Source organism: Manacus vitellinus, unplaced genomic scaffold (assembly GCF_001715985.3).
Source record: "Manacus vitellinus isolate BGI_N305 unplaced genomic scaffold, ASM171598v3 scaffold_72_pilon, whole genome shotgun sequence".
In the NCBI taxonomy this organism is placed as follows: domain Eukaryota; kingdom Metazoa; phylum Chordata; class Aves; order Passeriformes; family Pipridae; genus Manacus; species Manacus vitellinus.
This window is the reverse complement of record NW_021940764.1, coordinates 2,247,103-2,259,139: the sequence shown is the minus strand read 5'-3', so window position 1 is coordinate 2,259,139 and position 12,037 is coordinate 2,247,103. Positions and strand designations below refer to the sequence as shown.

General features: G+C 45.5%; 1 protein-coding gene across 4 annotated transcripts; it reads left to right on the top strand.

The window, feature by feature from the left end:
• The first annotated feature begins 163 nt into the window (after nt 1-163).
• STRADA (STE20 related adaptor alpha) lies at nt 164-11,252 on the top strand. Of its 4 annotated transcripts, none has more exons than XM_018084607.1 (13): nt 164-217; nt 367-423; nt 1,635-1,692; nt 2,573-2,601; nt 5,831-5,933; nt 6,428-6,549; nt 6,677-6,785; nt 6,905-7,028; nt 7,489-7,660; nt 8,266-8,370; nt 8,533-8,774; nt 9,425-9,467; nt 9,827-11,252. In XM_018084607.1, exons 2-13 carry the CDS (start codon nt 412-414, stop codon nt 9,977-9,979), a joined length of 1,272 nt encoding a protein of 423 aa, XP_017940096.1. In that variant the 5' UTR covers nt 164-217; nt 367-411; the 3' UTR covers nt 9,980-11,252. The 4 variants fall into 4 exon arrangements, with proteins under 4 accessions (XP_017940096.1, XP_017940095.1, XP_017940097.1 ...); XM_018084606.1 differs by having other exon boundaries at nt 200-217; nt 367-447; XM_018084608.1 differs by lacking the exons at nt 164-217; nt 2,573-2,601.
• The last annotated feature ends 785 nt before the right edge of the window (nt 11,253-12,037 follow it).

Sequence of the window (12,037 nt, the reverse complement as noted above, 5' to 3'; positions counted from 1 at the left end):
GGGCCGCGGGTGAGGGGCCCCGGGGGGTGTTCGGGGTATCGGTGCTTTGTGAGAGCTCCTGACGGTGCTTACCGGGGTTAACGCTCACCTGGGGCCGGGTGAGGGGCCCAGGGGAAGTGTTCGGGGGTGTCGGTGCTTTGTGAGGGCACCGGGCGGTGGTTACCGGGGTTACCGCTCCCCTGAGGCCCTCCCGGGCTGGGGCTGCTGGGCAGGGCGGGCGAGGGGCCTTGGGGGATTCAGGGGTGTCGGTGCTTTGTGAGGGCTCCGGGCGGTGGTTACGGGGGCTGCGGGGCCGTGAGGGGCCGGGGGTGTGAGCGCTGCCCGGTGCGGGGGTGACACTCTGACACTCCGCTGTGTGTCCCGCAGGTGTCCCGCCCTTTCTGCTGCGCGCGGTCCCACAGCGGCGGATCCATGTCTTTCCTTGTAAGTAAACCCGAGCGCATTAGGGTGAGTGTTGAAGACCTTCCAGCTTCCCTCGAGCCGGTACTGACGAGCCTCGCGCTTTGTGCAGAGGGGGCCGGGCCTGGAGAGCACCGTGAAAGCGCAGGGAAACTTAATTACGGGGTTAATTATAGGGCGGGGATGGGTGTGCGACCAGCGCTGGTTAAAAAACACTGTAAAGGATTTATTGCTGCACACGTATCTCCTTGGTGTGCAGTGGGCCTTGTAATGAAGAAAAAGGGCCATAATGCTGTTTATTTTCAGCTTTTCTTTAGGAAGTCGCCACCTCACCTGTGTCACCTGTTTTTGTTTGTTTTTCCCTGTTTTTCCCTTCCCTTCGCCTGCAAAGCTAAACTCAGCAGCTGTGTTTGAGTCTGCTTTTTTAAGTGAGGAGGTTTCCTGCAACACAACCACTTTTAATGCCTTAAAATGGCACTGTTATAGACAAGTTTTGAGCTACTATAACCTAAACACTCGTTGGTGCTTTCTAGGACTGGCTTCCCTTGTGCTAAATAACATGAGCTGTTTTTTAAATTATTTTGCCAAGTAGACAAATTCTACCCTGGGAATGTTTGTGATTTACTGTTTAATACTAACTTCATGATCAATACTCTGCTAGCTTAAAATTGCATATTCTGTTTTTTATTATGTGTGTAGATATTTTTCTTTCTTTGAATTACAGTGTTGGATAGTGGTAGAACCAAATGCTGTGAAATTTCAAACATGAGTTCTGGAAGAGGACAACAGCTTTAGAATCTTTATGTTCTAATCAATAGACATATAACCAAAATACTTAAATTCTCTAAGATATCACCTCATTGTAAATAGTGAAAGCTTTTTTTTTTTGTTTTTTAACACCTATTACACCCTAAACCCCAATTAATTTGCCTGTAAAAGGGAGTTGTTGCATGTTGGTAATTTTTGCTCTATGTGCATGTATCAAAACTTGTTTGAATTATTAAAATGATGTTAATTTTAGTGCATGTTGGTTGGGAATAACAGCAGCACCTCTGGGGTGTCACAAAAAGGGAATGTCCTTTTCCAGAGTAAGGATACAACTGATGATGCAGCAAATCAGTTCCATAATTGTTGAAGTTACATGATTCTCTCGTGGGTTTTTGTGGGGAAGGGGGAAAAGAAACTTGTCTCCAGATGGAATAACTGATTATGTGGAGGATTTTTCTCTCTTTCAGCGGTGGGTGTCTGAGAAGTTCATTGTTGAGGGTTTAAGGGAGTTCGAGCTGTTTGGAGGTAAGTTCTCTACTCTCCTAACTTGACATTGTTAGAAATGTTTTATTTTAGCTGCAAGGTCTGTTAATTTGGTAGTAAAGACGTATCTTAACACTAAAAGAGGTGATTGAATCTGGTTGTAGCACCAGGTCTGGTTATTCAGGCTGGCTAAGCACAGAAATTTAATGTGGAAGTGTCCTTTGGAAATCAGTTCCATGTTGAATTACTGTGCTATTTTTATCTGTGTTTCTCAACATAACCACTTTTTTCCTTATGCAAAAGGTGGATTTGGGGTTTGGTAAAGTTATTTTTCTGAGTAAAAGTGGATTTTGAAACTGCTGATGGCTCCCCAGTGTGCCTGCAGAGACCTGATGGGTTTGTGCTCTGCCTTGTGCATAAAACCCAAAATTGCCCACTAGGATGCAGAATTCCTGATCAATGACATGGAAAATATCATGGGAAATATGTCTAGACCTTGAGCTTTCAGGTGGAATGGAAGAATTTTTATTGCTTTGAATAATTTTCAATAGTTTCTTCTGTATTTAAGTGTCATCTCTGAATGTGTTTAGAATCATAAAGAGTTTAGGTTGGAAGAGACCTTTGAAGATCATGTAGTCCACCCCCCTGCCATGAGCAGGGACATGGCAGAGGGATATTTAGGGCTATAATTAAAAAAATTGTCACCTTACATTTCTGTCAAATATATGAACAGTAGCACTATTTGAATCTCTTTAATTCCCATATGTGTGTTGAAATTTTACATAAATTAAATAATAACAAAGAACTGTGTGTATGTGGTATCAGAAAGTGTCATGTAGGGTTGTTTGCTCAGTTTTCCAACTATATTTGAATGGGTGTCTGTTGAACACAACATGGTGAACAATTAATTTCTTTACTCCAGAGCAGCCTCCGGGTGACTCTCGGAGAAAAGTAAGTGACTCGTGCAGGCTGTGGTGCTGTGGTTCATTGCATGGAGATTATTCCTTGTGGAAGTTTGATTTTTTTCTTTTTATCTTAGTTATATATCTCATCTCTGTATTTAGCTCTACGAGTGTGGAAACAGGTTTCACCCTGGAGTGGAGATTTTGGTGTGTGGTTTTCAAACTCTTATGTGAATCAGCCAAAAATTTAAACTCAAGGCTCTTGGATTTGTATTGGTGTCGTCATCCCCTCTCCCCCCAGCCTCTTGAGGGTCTCTTTTTGAGGTGATTTAGAGCTGATTGTTCAGAGAATGAAGGAAGAGGTTAGTTTGGTGGTCATTTTCAGAGCCAATTCCATGCCTGATTTGCCTCCTAAAAAGTAAAATCACTCCCAGCCATGGGGTGTTCAAAACTGTACAGCCAAAATGTGGCAGTTGAAAGCTTCACCTTGGTGGTGTTTGTTCTCCAGGACCTGATCACTCTCTGGTTCATAATGAGCACATAAAATAGCACAACTTACAAGACAGTATTTTTGTCAAAATGATTCCCCACCACCCCACAACACACTGAAACATCTCTGTGTGCAGGTGTTGCTCTAGTTTAAGTTAATTACAAACATGAATTAAGTGTGATTTGACTATAACTGTGTCAGTTCAAGCTTCTTATAATTGATTTTTGTGCCAGTGTCTGTAATTTACTGTCACAAACAAAGCTGAAAATAGGAGGTGTATTTGGAATGCTTTGTATAAAATTGAGTCCATTCACACCTTTTTGAAAGGCTGAGTGTTACACATATACTGGGCTGGAAGCAAGTTGAGATTAGCATCTGTTTTGGTTTTGTTTAAGTATTCACTTGGGGTTTGGACACTTTTGCTGATTCTCATTTTGAATTTTATATCTAAATAAAAGCCTTTTTTTTCCAGCAAGGCTGTAGAAAAAAGTAAATAATTCGGGGAGAGGGGTGGGAGGAAAATTTTTGTTGCTTGTGCTGCAAGTGAGTGAGGGAATGAGGAGGTGGAGAGGAAGGCAGCAGAACAAAACTGATATTCCCTCTTCCTAACTCAGAGGAATGTCATTTGGCAAATGCAGATCCTTGCAAGCATCACATAACTGATTGTGCTGTGGCATTTATACCAGTAGTTGCCCTTCAAAGGCTAATTTCCTTTAAATCTATCTCAAATTAAATCAGCTCCAGGAGCTGTTAAGCCAGCTCTGAGTGAATGCCAGGCCATAAAGCTGCCTTTGACCATACACCAAAAGTTATCCCGTGTGAAACCACTGAGGAGCTTTTTGCAGTATCTCATAAGTGACATTTCAGTTTAACTTTCTTTTTTTTGAACTCTTGTATGATGTTGATAAGTTCCTGGTAGAGCTCCTTTTGCATTAACTCTGTTATTGGTCACTGCTAACATGAGGAGAGGTGAGTGAAGACCTCCTACTGGAAGACCTAAAAAGAGAATTTACAGCATCTTTCCATTACTGTACAGCCTACACCATTAATAAGATTAAATTTATTTAATTCTTTGCATCTGTTTTGTTGGCTCGTGCTCTGTCTGGAGTGGACTTTAATCAAGCAAACCACTCACATATTGCTCAGTGTCTCACCAGCTGTCACTGCTCCATAACTGCTTCCCAGCCTCCTGCTCCCATCTCCTTGGTGGTGCCTTCCTGCTTCAGAGGTTTCCATCTGCCTGTGTGTCTCTCCTGGCAATCTGGCTGTTGGCAGGACTGTGTGAAATTGTTGCAAGAAGTCCTGAATGACACAGTTGGGATCAGAACTGACAGGCCTCTTTAGCAGAAGTTTGAAATCCTGAGTGGGAAGTTGCTGCCTGTTCTGAGCCAAGGAACAGCACTGCAGTCTTAGGACCAGGAGAAAGGATTTGAGAGTGCTGGTCCTGAGACACGACTGAGTTGTTTGAGCTGAAATTATACCCTAGCACTGGTCACAAATCTTAATTTTTGCCTTTTCCCTTATTGGAAAAATATTTTAAAGGTAGGCAGTGTGCTGTTCATAGCCAATTGAAAAGGTGGAACTTGGGAAGTGTGACTCTTTAGTTTACTCCCAAAGTACACTTGGGGACCCAGAGGTAATTTTCAGCAAAGTCCTGTCTGTGCTCTTTGCATTCACCCTGTGCTGAGGGTAGAACAGGAAGTTCCTTGTTTTTCAGCTGTCACTGTGTTGTTTCCATCTTTCAGTGATGGAAATAAAAAAAGGGAGTTTGCTGTGGCACTAGGAAAAGGCACAAACCTCTCCTGCTTCATGTACCATGAGAGAAGGACTGATAAAGGGCATTTGCTGTTGGTGAAGAATGAGGTGGAAAAATTGAGCTGACGTTCCAAATGTCAGGAGGAGTTAATGTGCTGGAAATTCGAGATAACTAAAGAGGATTTTAGACACCAAATAAATTCTGATCCCCATTTGGATGCGTTCCTGGTGACTTTGGAATTTGAGGGAGTTGGAAGGCATAAAGGAACTTTGTAAGAATGTTGAAGTTTATCATCTGCAAAATCCTGCTTGGGAAGATTTCTGTGTATGAAAATAAGGCAGAAAGCTTTATGTCAGATGGAGTGAGGGAAAGCTGACAGGCTTGGGAATGCTGCTTCCCCATGTAGTGGTGGGGCTTTTTTATCCCTTTTTTCCCTCCTTTTTTTTTTTTCTATAAGCACTAATGCTTTGCAGTTTTTGCCTTCATTTGGAGCTTCTCTTTTCACATGTGTCTGATTTTCTTCATCCCTTGTGCCATTCAGCTAAGCAGCTTCAGCTGTGCTGGGCTTATCCCAGGTGAGCAGGGGAAAAGCAGGAGCCCCAGCACCCACCAGGAACTGCCACAGCAAAGGGAAGTGCTGGGAACAAACTTCCCTTTGGCTCTTGCTCAGGCAACAGGATGGTGGCACAGGAGTTTGTAATTCATGGGAGAAAGGCAGTTTCCTTAAAGCAGTGCTCAGGCTCTCCTGGGAAATAATAATTGGCTTTATCCAAATATTCCTGAATAAATTCTAGCATACAGTGATTAACAACCTACCTGTTACTCGTTTGGTAACACAGATCTCTGGATCTTCTGAAATGAGGCATCTCCTGAATTTCAGTTGATAAATGACTATTTAAGAGTATTATAACAGCAATTAAATCCTCTTCTGTATTCAGTACTGCCATTATTTTGAGGTGTGTGATGATATGAGGTGATTTTTCCAGCAGGTGATCTTTGTTTCTTTTGACCTGACTTCCTTTTTTCCCCCAGACAAATGAGGCGAGCTCCGAGTCGATAGCCTCTTCCCCTAAAAGGGACACCATGAGCAACTTCCTTCCAGACAGCAGCTGCTATGAGTTGCTCACCATCATAGGTAATTCTGGAGGGCTGGAGGATCAGGGGCTGCTTTGCAGAGAAAACAGCTTGGACAGATTGTTGGCCTTTTCTTGATTGATTGCTTATTTTTGACATTAGGTGTCTGTCATCTTTGATTTTAAACTCACTTGAATAAAAAATGAGATGCCAGTCCTGAAGGTTTTCAGCTGGGAGGTGGGTTAATGATACTGGGGGTGCAGTACAGTCAGCAGAAGCAGCCTGAAACCTGTCCTTGGGGCTCTTAATCACTTTATTTCTACCTCAGTCTTGAATTTGAAGGACAGGATAATATTACTGGCTAGGAGGATCCCTCTCAATGGGATGCCTGCCAAGGAAAGTGGTATCTGATGGAATGATTACTCTTTTTCACAAGGCCAAAAATAGTTTCAGTAAACGAGTGTAAAGATGATCGAAGGGTCAAGGGCTGGAGGACTCCTCCAGAGGGCTGTGCTTCCAGAGGTGTTGCTGAAGCTTTAATGCCTTTTCTTTCAGGCAGAGGCTTTGAAGACCTGATGGTTGTGAACCTGGCCAGGTATAAACCCACAGGAGAGTATGTGACAGTCAGAAGAGTGAACCTGGAGGCCTGCACAAACGAGATGGTCACGTTCCTGCAGGTAACACCAACCCACCATGCCAGCTGAGGAGAGGACAGAGACAGCTAGAGCTGTGCTTAGCAACACTGCAGCCATCTTTCTGCATTTACTAAACCTAATCAAAACATCTTTTTTTTTTTTATTTCAGGGGGAACTTCATGTTTCCAAGCTCTTCAACCACCCGAACATCGTGCCATACAAAGCGACCTTCATAGCTGACAATGAGCTGTGGGTTGTGACATCTTTCATGGCCTATGGTAGGTGCAGAGGGGATACCTTTGTCTGACCATCATATTGTGTGAAATGAAATGAAGTGGAAGAGGTGAAGTATCCTTGGGGCTTTTGTTCTGACAGGTGGTGTTTTGTTTCTTTTTAGGCTCTGCAAAAGATTTAATCTGTACCCATTTTATGGATGGGATGAGTGAACTGGCCATTGCATACATCCTCCAAGGTGTATTGAAAGCACTTGACTACATCCACCACATGGGCTATGTACATAGGTATTAAAAAAATAAATTGATCCATTTTCCTTCTTTTGGAAGCTCTTGGAAATGCTGCTCAGAGTAGAGCAGAGGGGATGATTCAGGAGACACTGAACACATTAAGTTTTGTATTTGCTGTTGGAGCAAATCAGTTTGATGCTCATGGGAGATGATATCACTGACCTTACTAAGCTGCAGGAAAGTGTCACTGTGGAACAAATTTATCCCAAAGACCACTGTATCTGAAATCACAGCCCATAAGCTTTAGCCCTGCATTTCTCCTTGCCACAGAAACATTCTTTGGGAACATGCAAAGGGGGTGAAGAGAGTCCTGTTAATGTTTGTAGAAGTGGTCCCAGGATGGTTGTTTAGGAGTCTCAGTGTCCTGGTAGGAGGCTGATCAGGTGTTGTCCTGTGCACTGAGCTGTCCAGTGAAGTAAAGGCAGGGAACCTGACTGTTTTTCCCTTCTTTTCCCAGGAGTGTCAAAGCCAGCCATATCCTGATCTCTGTGGATGGGAAGGTGTACCTCTCTGGCCTGAGGAGTAACCTGAGTATGATCAACCACGGGCAGCGACTCAAAGTTGTTCATGACTTCCCCAAATACAGCATCAAAGTGCTGCCTTGGCTCAGTCCTGAGGTCTTGCAGCAGGTGTGTTTAAAAAACCTGCTTGTGTTTAGTGATCTGTGGCATCTCTGTGTAATATTCTGAGTTGTCAGGGCACCTTCAGGGGGTGTAGGGAGGGGAGACATGACAAAACCCACAGAGTCACTTTTTGTTGTGATGAGCTCTGTCCTTTTTTTCTGTCCTTTTTACCTCAAACAGTGACCCCCTGGCAAGGGGAAACTTGTATTCCTGTTGGAAGGGGAAATTGCTGAACAGAAAGAAGGTGTTTAAATGCAAGGAAAAGGAAGGGTAGAGACTAGAGGGAACAGATTTGGGGTGGGTGCAGGGAAACTCTGACAAAGTTATCTATTTGATTAAATAGTTTAACTGTAGGTACCTCTACAGATTGTCTCATTAGGAAAGGGTCACATCAGGTGCCAGTTACCCCAAGGCAGATGCCAACCTTACTAGCTGGCTGACTGCAGTTGCACAAGTGTTGCCCTTAACTGTGTGTTTTAACAGACCAAAACACCCCACCACAATAAACCAGTCTGTCTGTGGGTTGTGCTGTTCCTGCTCTAATCATGGCTATTGCCCAATTCATCACATCTAAGTCCCCAGGGCTGATTTTTCTTTTCCCTTTCATGTAGAACCTGCAGGGTTACGATGCAAAGTCTGACATTTACAGCGTGGGGATAACGGCCTGTGAGCTGGCCAACGGACACGTCCCGTTTAAAGACATGCCTTCCACTCAGGTGAGGCTTGGAAGCTGCTCCTTTCTCAGCCTTTATCCTGGCACATGGAAGTGCTTTGCTGTGCTGGGATGTGAGGGCAGAAGGTTGCTGTGCCTGTGGGAGTGGGAAGTCTCAACTGTCTTGCTTGCTGTCTGTCATGTTGCCTGTGCCCTGCTCTTCCAGATGCTCTTGGAGAAGCTGAATGGAACCGTTCCCTGCCTGCTGGACACCACCACGATTCCTGCTGACGAGCTGACCATGAAGACGTCCCGTTCCAGTGCTAATTATGGGATGGGTGAGAGCACGGCCGTCAGCAACGTGCGGGCGGCCAACGGAGAGCCAGCCCTGCACCCCTATCTCCGCACCTTCTCCACCTACTTCCATAACTTCGTGGAGCAGTGCCTCCAGAGGAACCCTGACTTCAGGTAAAGCCAGGTGAAAGCTGCTCTTCACACCTGGTTAAGCTGTGGGAGTCAGCAAAGTTCAAAGTTTTGTTTCCCGAAGTGTGGTGGAGGGAGGATGTGCTCCATCCACTGAGGAGAGCAGTCCAAGTGTGTAAAACAGAGCACTTTCTATGAGAGAGCCTGAAGGATTCCTTGACACCCTTCTTTGGGGAGTAAATGGTGCTGCACATCAAGAAAACGAACTGAACAGCTTGAATTTCTGGCCCCTGTAAGACCACTTTTACCAGTTCCCGTCACTCTGCTCTTCAACCAGCAGAGAATTATGATGGGAAAGGATCAAGAGCTGCATTTTCCTCTGTGGTGAGGGCAGGGTCATCTATAGCCACGACAGACTTCTCTGGCATGTCCCAGTGCTTGGAAGCTGATCTTGGCCAGATGTTGGGGGGAGCAAGTAGGTAACTGGAAGGTTAGAAAGAAGGTGGAACTCACCTCACATAAAATATGTGATATTAAATACTTAATGACTGTGCTACTGGTGACAAAAGAGAGATACCCAATAAATGAGAAATGGGAGAGGCAGGAAGAACTGGTCTTTTCTTTCTTCTGCTACCTGACTTCAAAGGCTGACATGTTTTCTTGTGTGCTTACTTGATTCTCCCTCCCTTCCACAGGCCAAGCGCAGGCGCTCTGCTCAGTCACCCCTTTTTCAAGCAGGTAAGGAACTAATTTATCTGCAGGTAAAGCACAGTGGCTTTGCTGTAGTTGTCTTGCTGTGTCCCTGAACCTGTTGAGTCGCTGAATTCTCTGTGCTCTGAAGGGCTGAGTCAGTTTGGTGGCTGCAGTGCAGTGCTGATCCTCTCATCCTCCTGGGCGTGCATCTCTTATCCAACAGGGCTTGTAAATCTGCCTGTCCCACGTGTCACAGCAGCTCTTCACCCACAGGCTGTTGAGTTCTGGGGCGAGGCAGTTCTAACCTGGTCCTTCACAAGCCCAAACAAGTGATCTGTGGGTTTCCTGCCGGGTGTTGCTGCCCAGGGGTGGAGCAGCACCCGAGTTCTCTCCGCTCTGTGCAGATCAAGCGCCGCGCGTCCGAAGCGCTCCCGGAGCTCCTGCGCCCCGTCACCCCCATCACCAACTTGGAAGGGACACAGCCCCAGGATCCCAGCGGCATTTTTGGGCTGGTGTCAAATCTGGAGCAGCTGGATGTGGATGACTGGGAATTCTAGAAAAGCAGGGACTACGCCGAGTTCTGGAGGAGCTCTCTGGACATTGTATTTATTGGTCCTGCTCATAAAAGCTGATGAATGTTACACACAGAAGAGTTTACAGGTCCTTGGGAAGGAACTTCTACTGCCTGTTTACTTAAGAAGTAGCCTGGAAACATGGACAGGCCTGAGCTGGGAAAGGATCAACCCAAGGAACTGTGCAGTGCCCAGAGCCCCCACCCTTGTGGCTGAGCACTGGTAGATCACTTGAGGGGCTTGAGTGAGTTTGTGTAGTTATGGTCTCTATTTATGTGTTTCTAAAAATCACTGGCTTCCTCCTGTCACAGTTGAGGCTGCATGTCCCTACCCTCTGTGGTTCTTTCTCTTTTAAGGGTGCCTTAGAATTGAGGGGAGGTGGGCAGCTCCTAGTTTTGGGCATTCTCTCAGAACTAGTCAGATTCCTGTTACAGCGTTGTCACAGGGCAAGATTTGATGGGGACAAAAGGGATTATGTTCTTAGTTACTGCTTTGTGATGGAAAATAGGAGATCAAAGACAACCTGGTGCCATTCCAGGCACTCTTGCTGCACTGGGCATTCCTCTGCAGCACTGGATTCTGCCAGTTCTGGAGAGGCTTTTGAAGACTCCTCCCTCGATGCTGAGCACTCTGAACTCCAGGTCAGACAGGACCTTCCAGCCTCCCCTCCCAGCTGCCTCTGTCACCAGAGCAGTGGATGCCTGTACCACAAACCAGCTTTTTTATCCCCATCCAGTTGAACCTCATGCTATCTGGGCTGGTTTCACAGCACACAGCACTCTTACCAGCTTGTTCTTAGTGACTTACCCTGGCAGAGAGGAACAGTAAGTTGATTTTCCTGCTAAATCCTCTTGCTGATGACTCCTGCACAGAACTGAACTTCACCCCTCCATCACCATTGCTCTTCTGCCTTCCCTGACTGACTGACAGGTAAAAGCTGCTCACGTGGCTCCCTGTGATTCACGGCTGTGTGACCCTGCCCTGCTGCTGTGGCAGCTCTCCCCCATTCCACGGTGTTTGGGGTTTTTTTGGAGGTGTATTCAAGGCTTTTCGTTTGACTTTTCCAAGGACCACTGGTGCTGGAGGTCGTCTACTCTTTATTGGAGCACTGAGATCTTTGTGTGGGTGCAGTTGATGGGAGTAGTGGTGCTGGCAACGGGTCCTTCTTGTGTTTATAAACTGTACTTGAACCCAGATAAAGTTTGTTACTCTAGTTTTTTGCCAAAACAAATAAAATATTTCTGAAGTTGTTTTTTAAGTCTGCTGTTTCTGCAGGCTGATGGGAGTGAATCAGAGGGTGACACAGGCTGGCTGTGCATACTTGCTCTTATCTCCATACAGGTCACCGGTTCATTGCAGCTGCCTTCATGTTTCAAAGACATATTTCAGTGAAATCAAGAAGCTGCAAACACCTGCACTTGCTCTTTTCTGAAACTTTCAGTGAAACCCTTCTCCCAGCACAGGGCTGTTTGTAAGGTCAGGCCCAAGATCAGGTTTGTCTCCTGATTTAATCTTATTAGAGTAAGTGGATCTTAATTTCTTGGTTTGCTATGAAGTCTGCAGTTTGCAAAAATCCTTATCAGGGCTGAATCCCTGGTACTTAAAGCAAGAAAAAGCACTGTACCACTTGTCATGAAACCTTTGGGGCTCAGTGAATGATGGTTGGGGGCTGGGTTTTCTCACAAACAGGGCAGATTCAGGAGGTGTGCTGCCCACTGAAGTTCCATCCCTCACAAGTTCTAGTAACCAAGACAGGAGGGCATAAATCCCCAATACCTGCAGTGCTCCAGCCTGCTTTCCCCTGAGTTAGCATTTTTAGGGTGAAGGATGAACTTGATGCCAGCTCATTTCTCATCCCTGTCCCTGTTTGCAGCTTGCTCCATGCTCAGAGCTTATGGACTTAAATTAACTTGGATAGTTTTATGCTTACACAGCAGCAGGATCAGTGCAGAATTAGGAGTGAACAGCAGCCCCTTGGCCAGAAGCAGTGAGTTAAGAACTGAACATTCAGCTTTCAGCATCTCCTTCCCCGGGTGCATTGGG

What these genes read in the sequence shown, in the direction of transcription:
- STRADA (XM_018084606.1), top strand. Translation starts at nt 412, where the DNA reads ATGTCTTTCCTTGTAAGTAAACCCGAGCGCATTAGG. An exon ending in GGAGTTCGAGCTGTTTGGAG is followed by an intron (nt 1,693 to 2,572) that starts GTAAGTTCTCTA and finishes TCTTTACTCCAG; the next exon opens with AGCAGCCTCCGGGTGACTCT. An exon ending in CGGGTGACTCTCGGAGAAAA is followed by an intron (nt 2,602 to 5,830) that starts GTAAGTGACTCG and finishes TTTTTCCCCCAG; the next exon opens with ACAAATGAGGCGAGCTCCGA.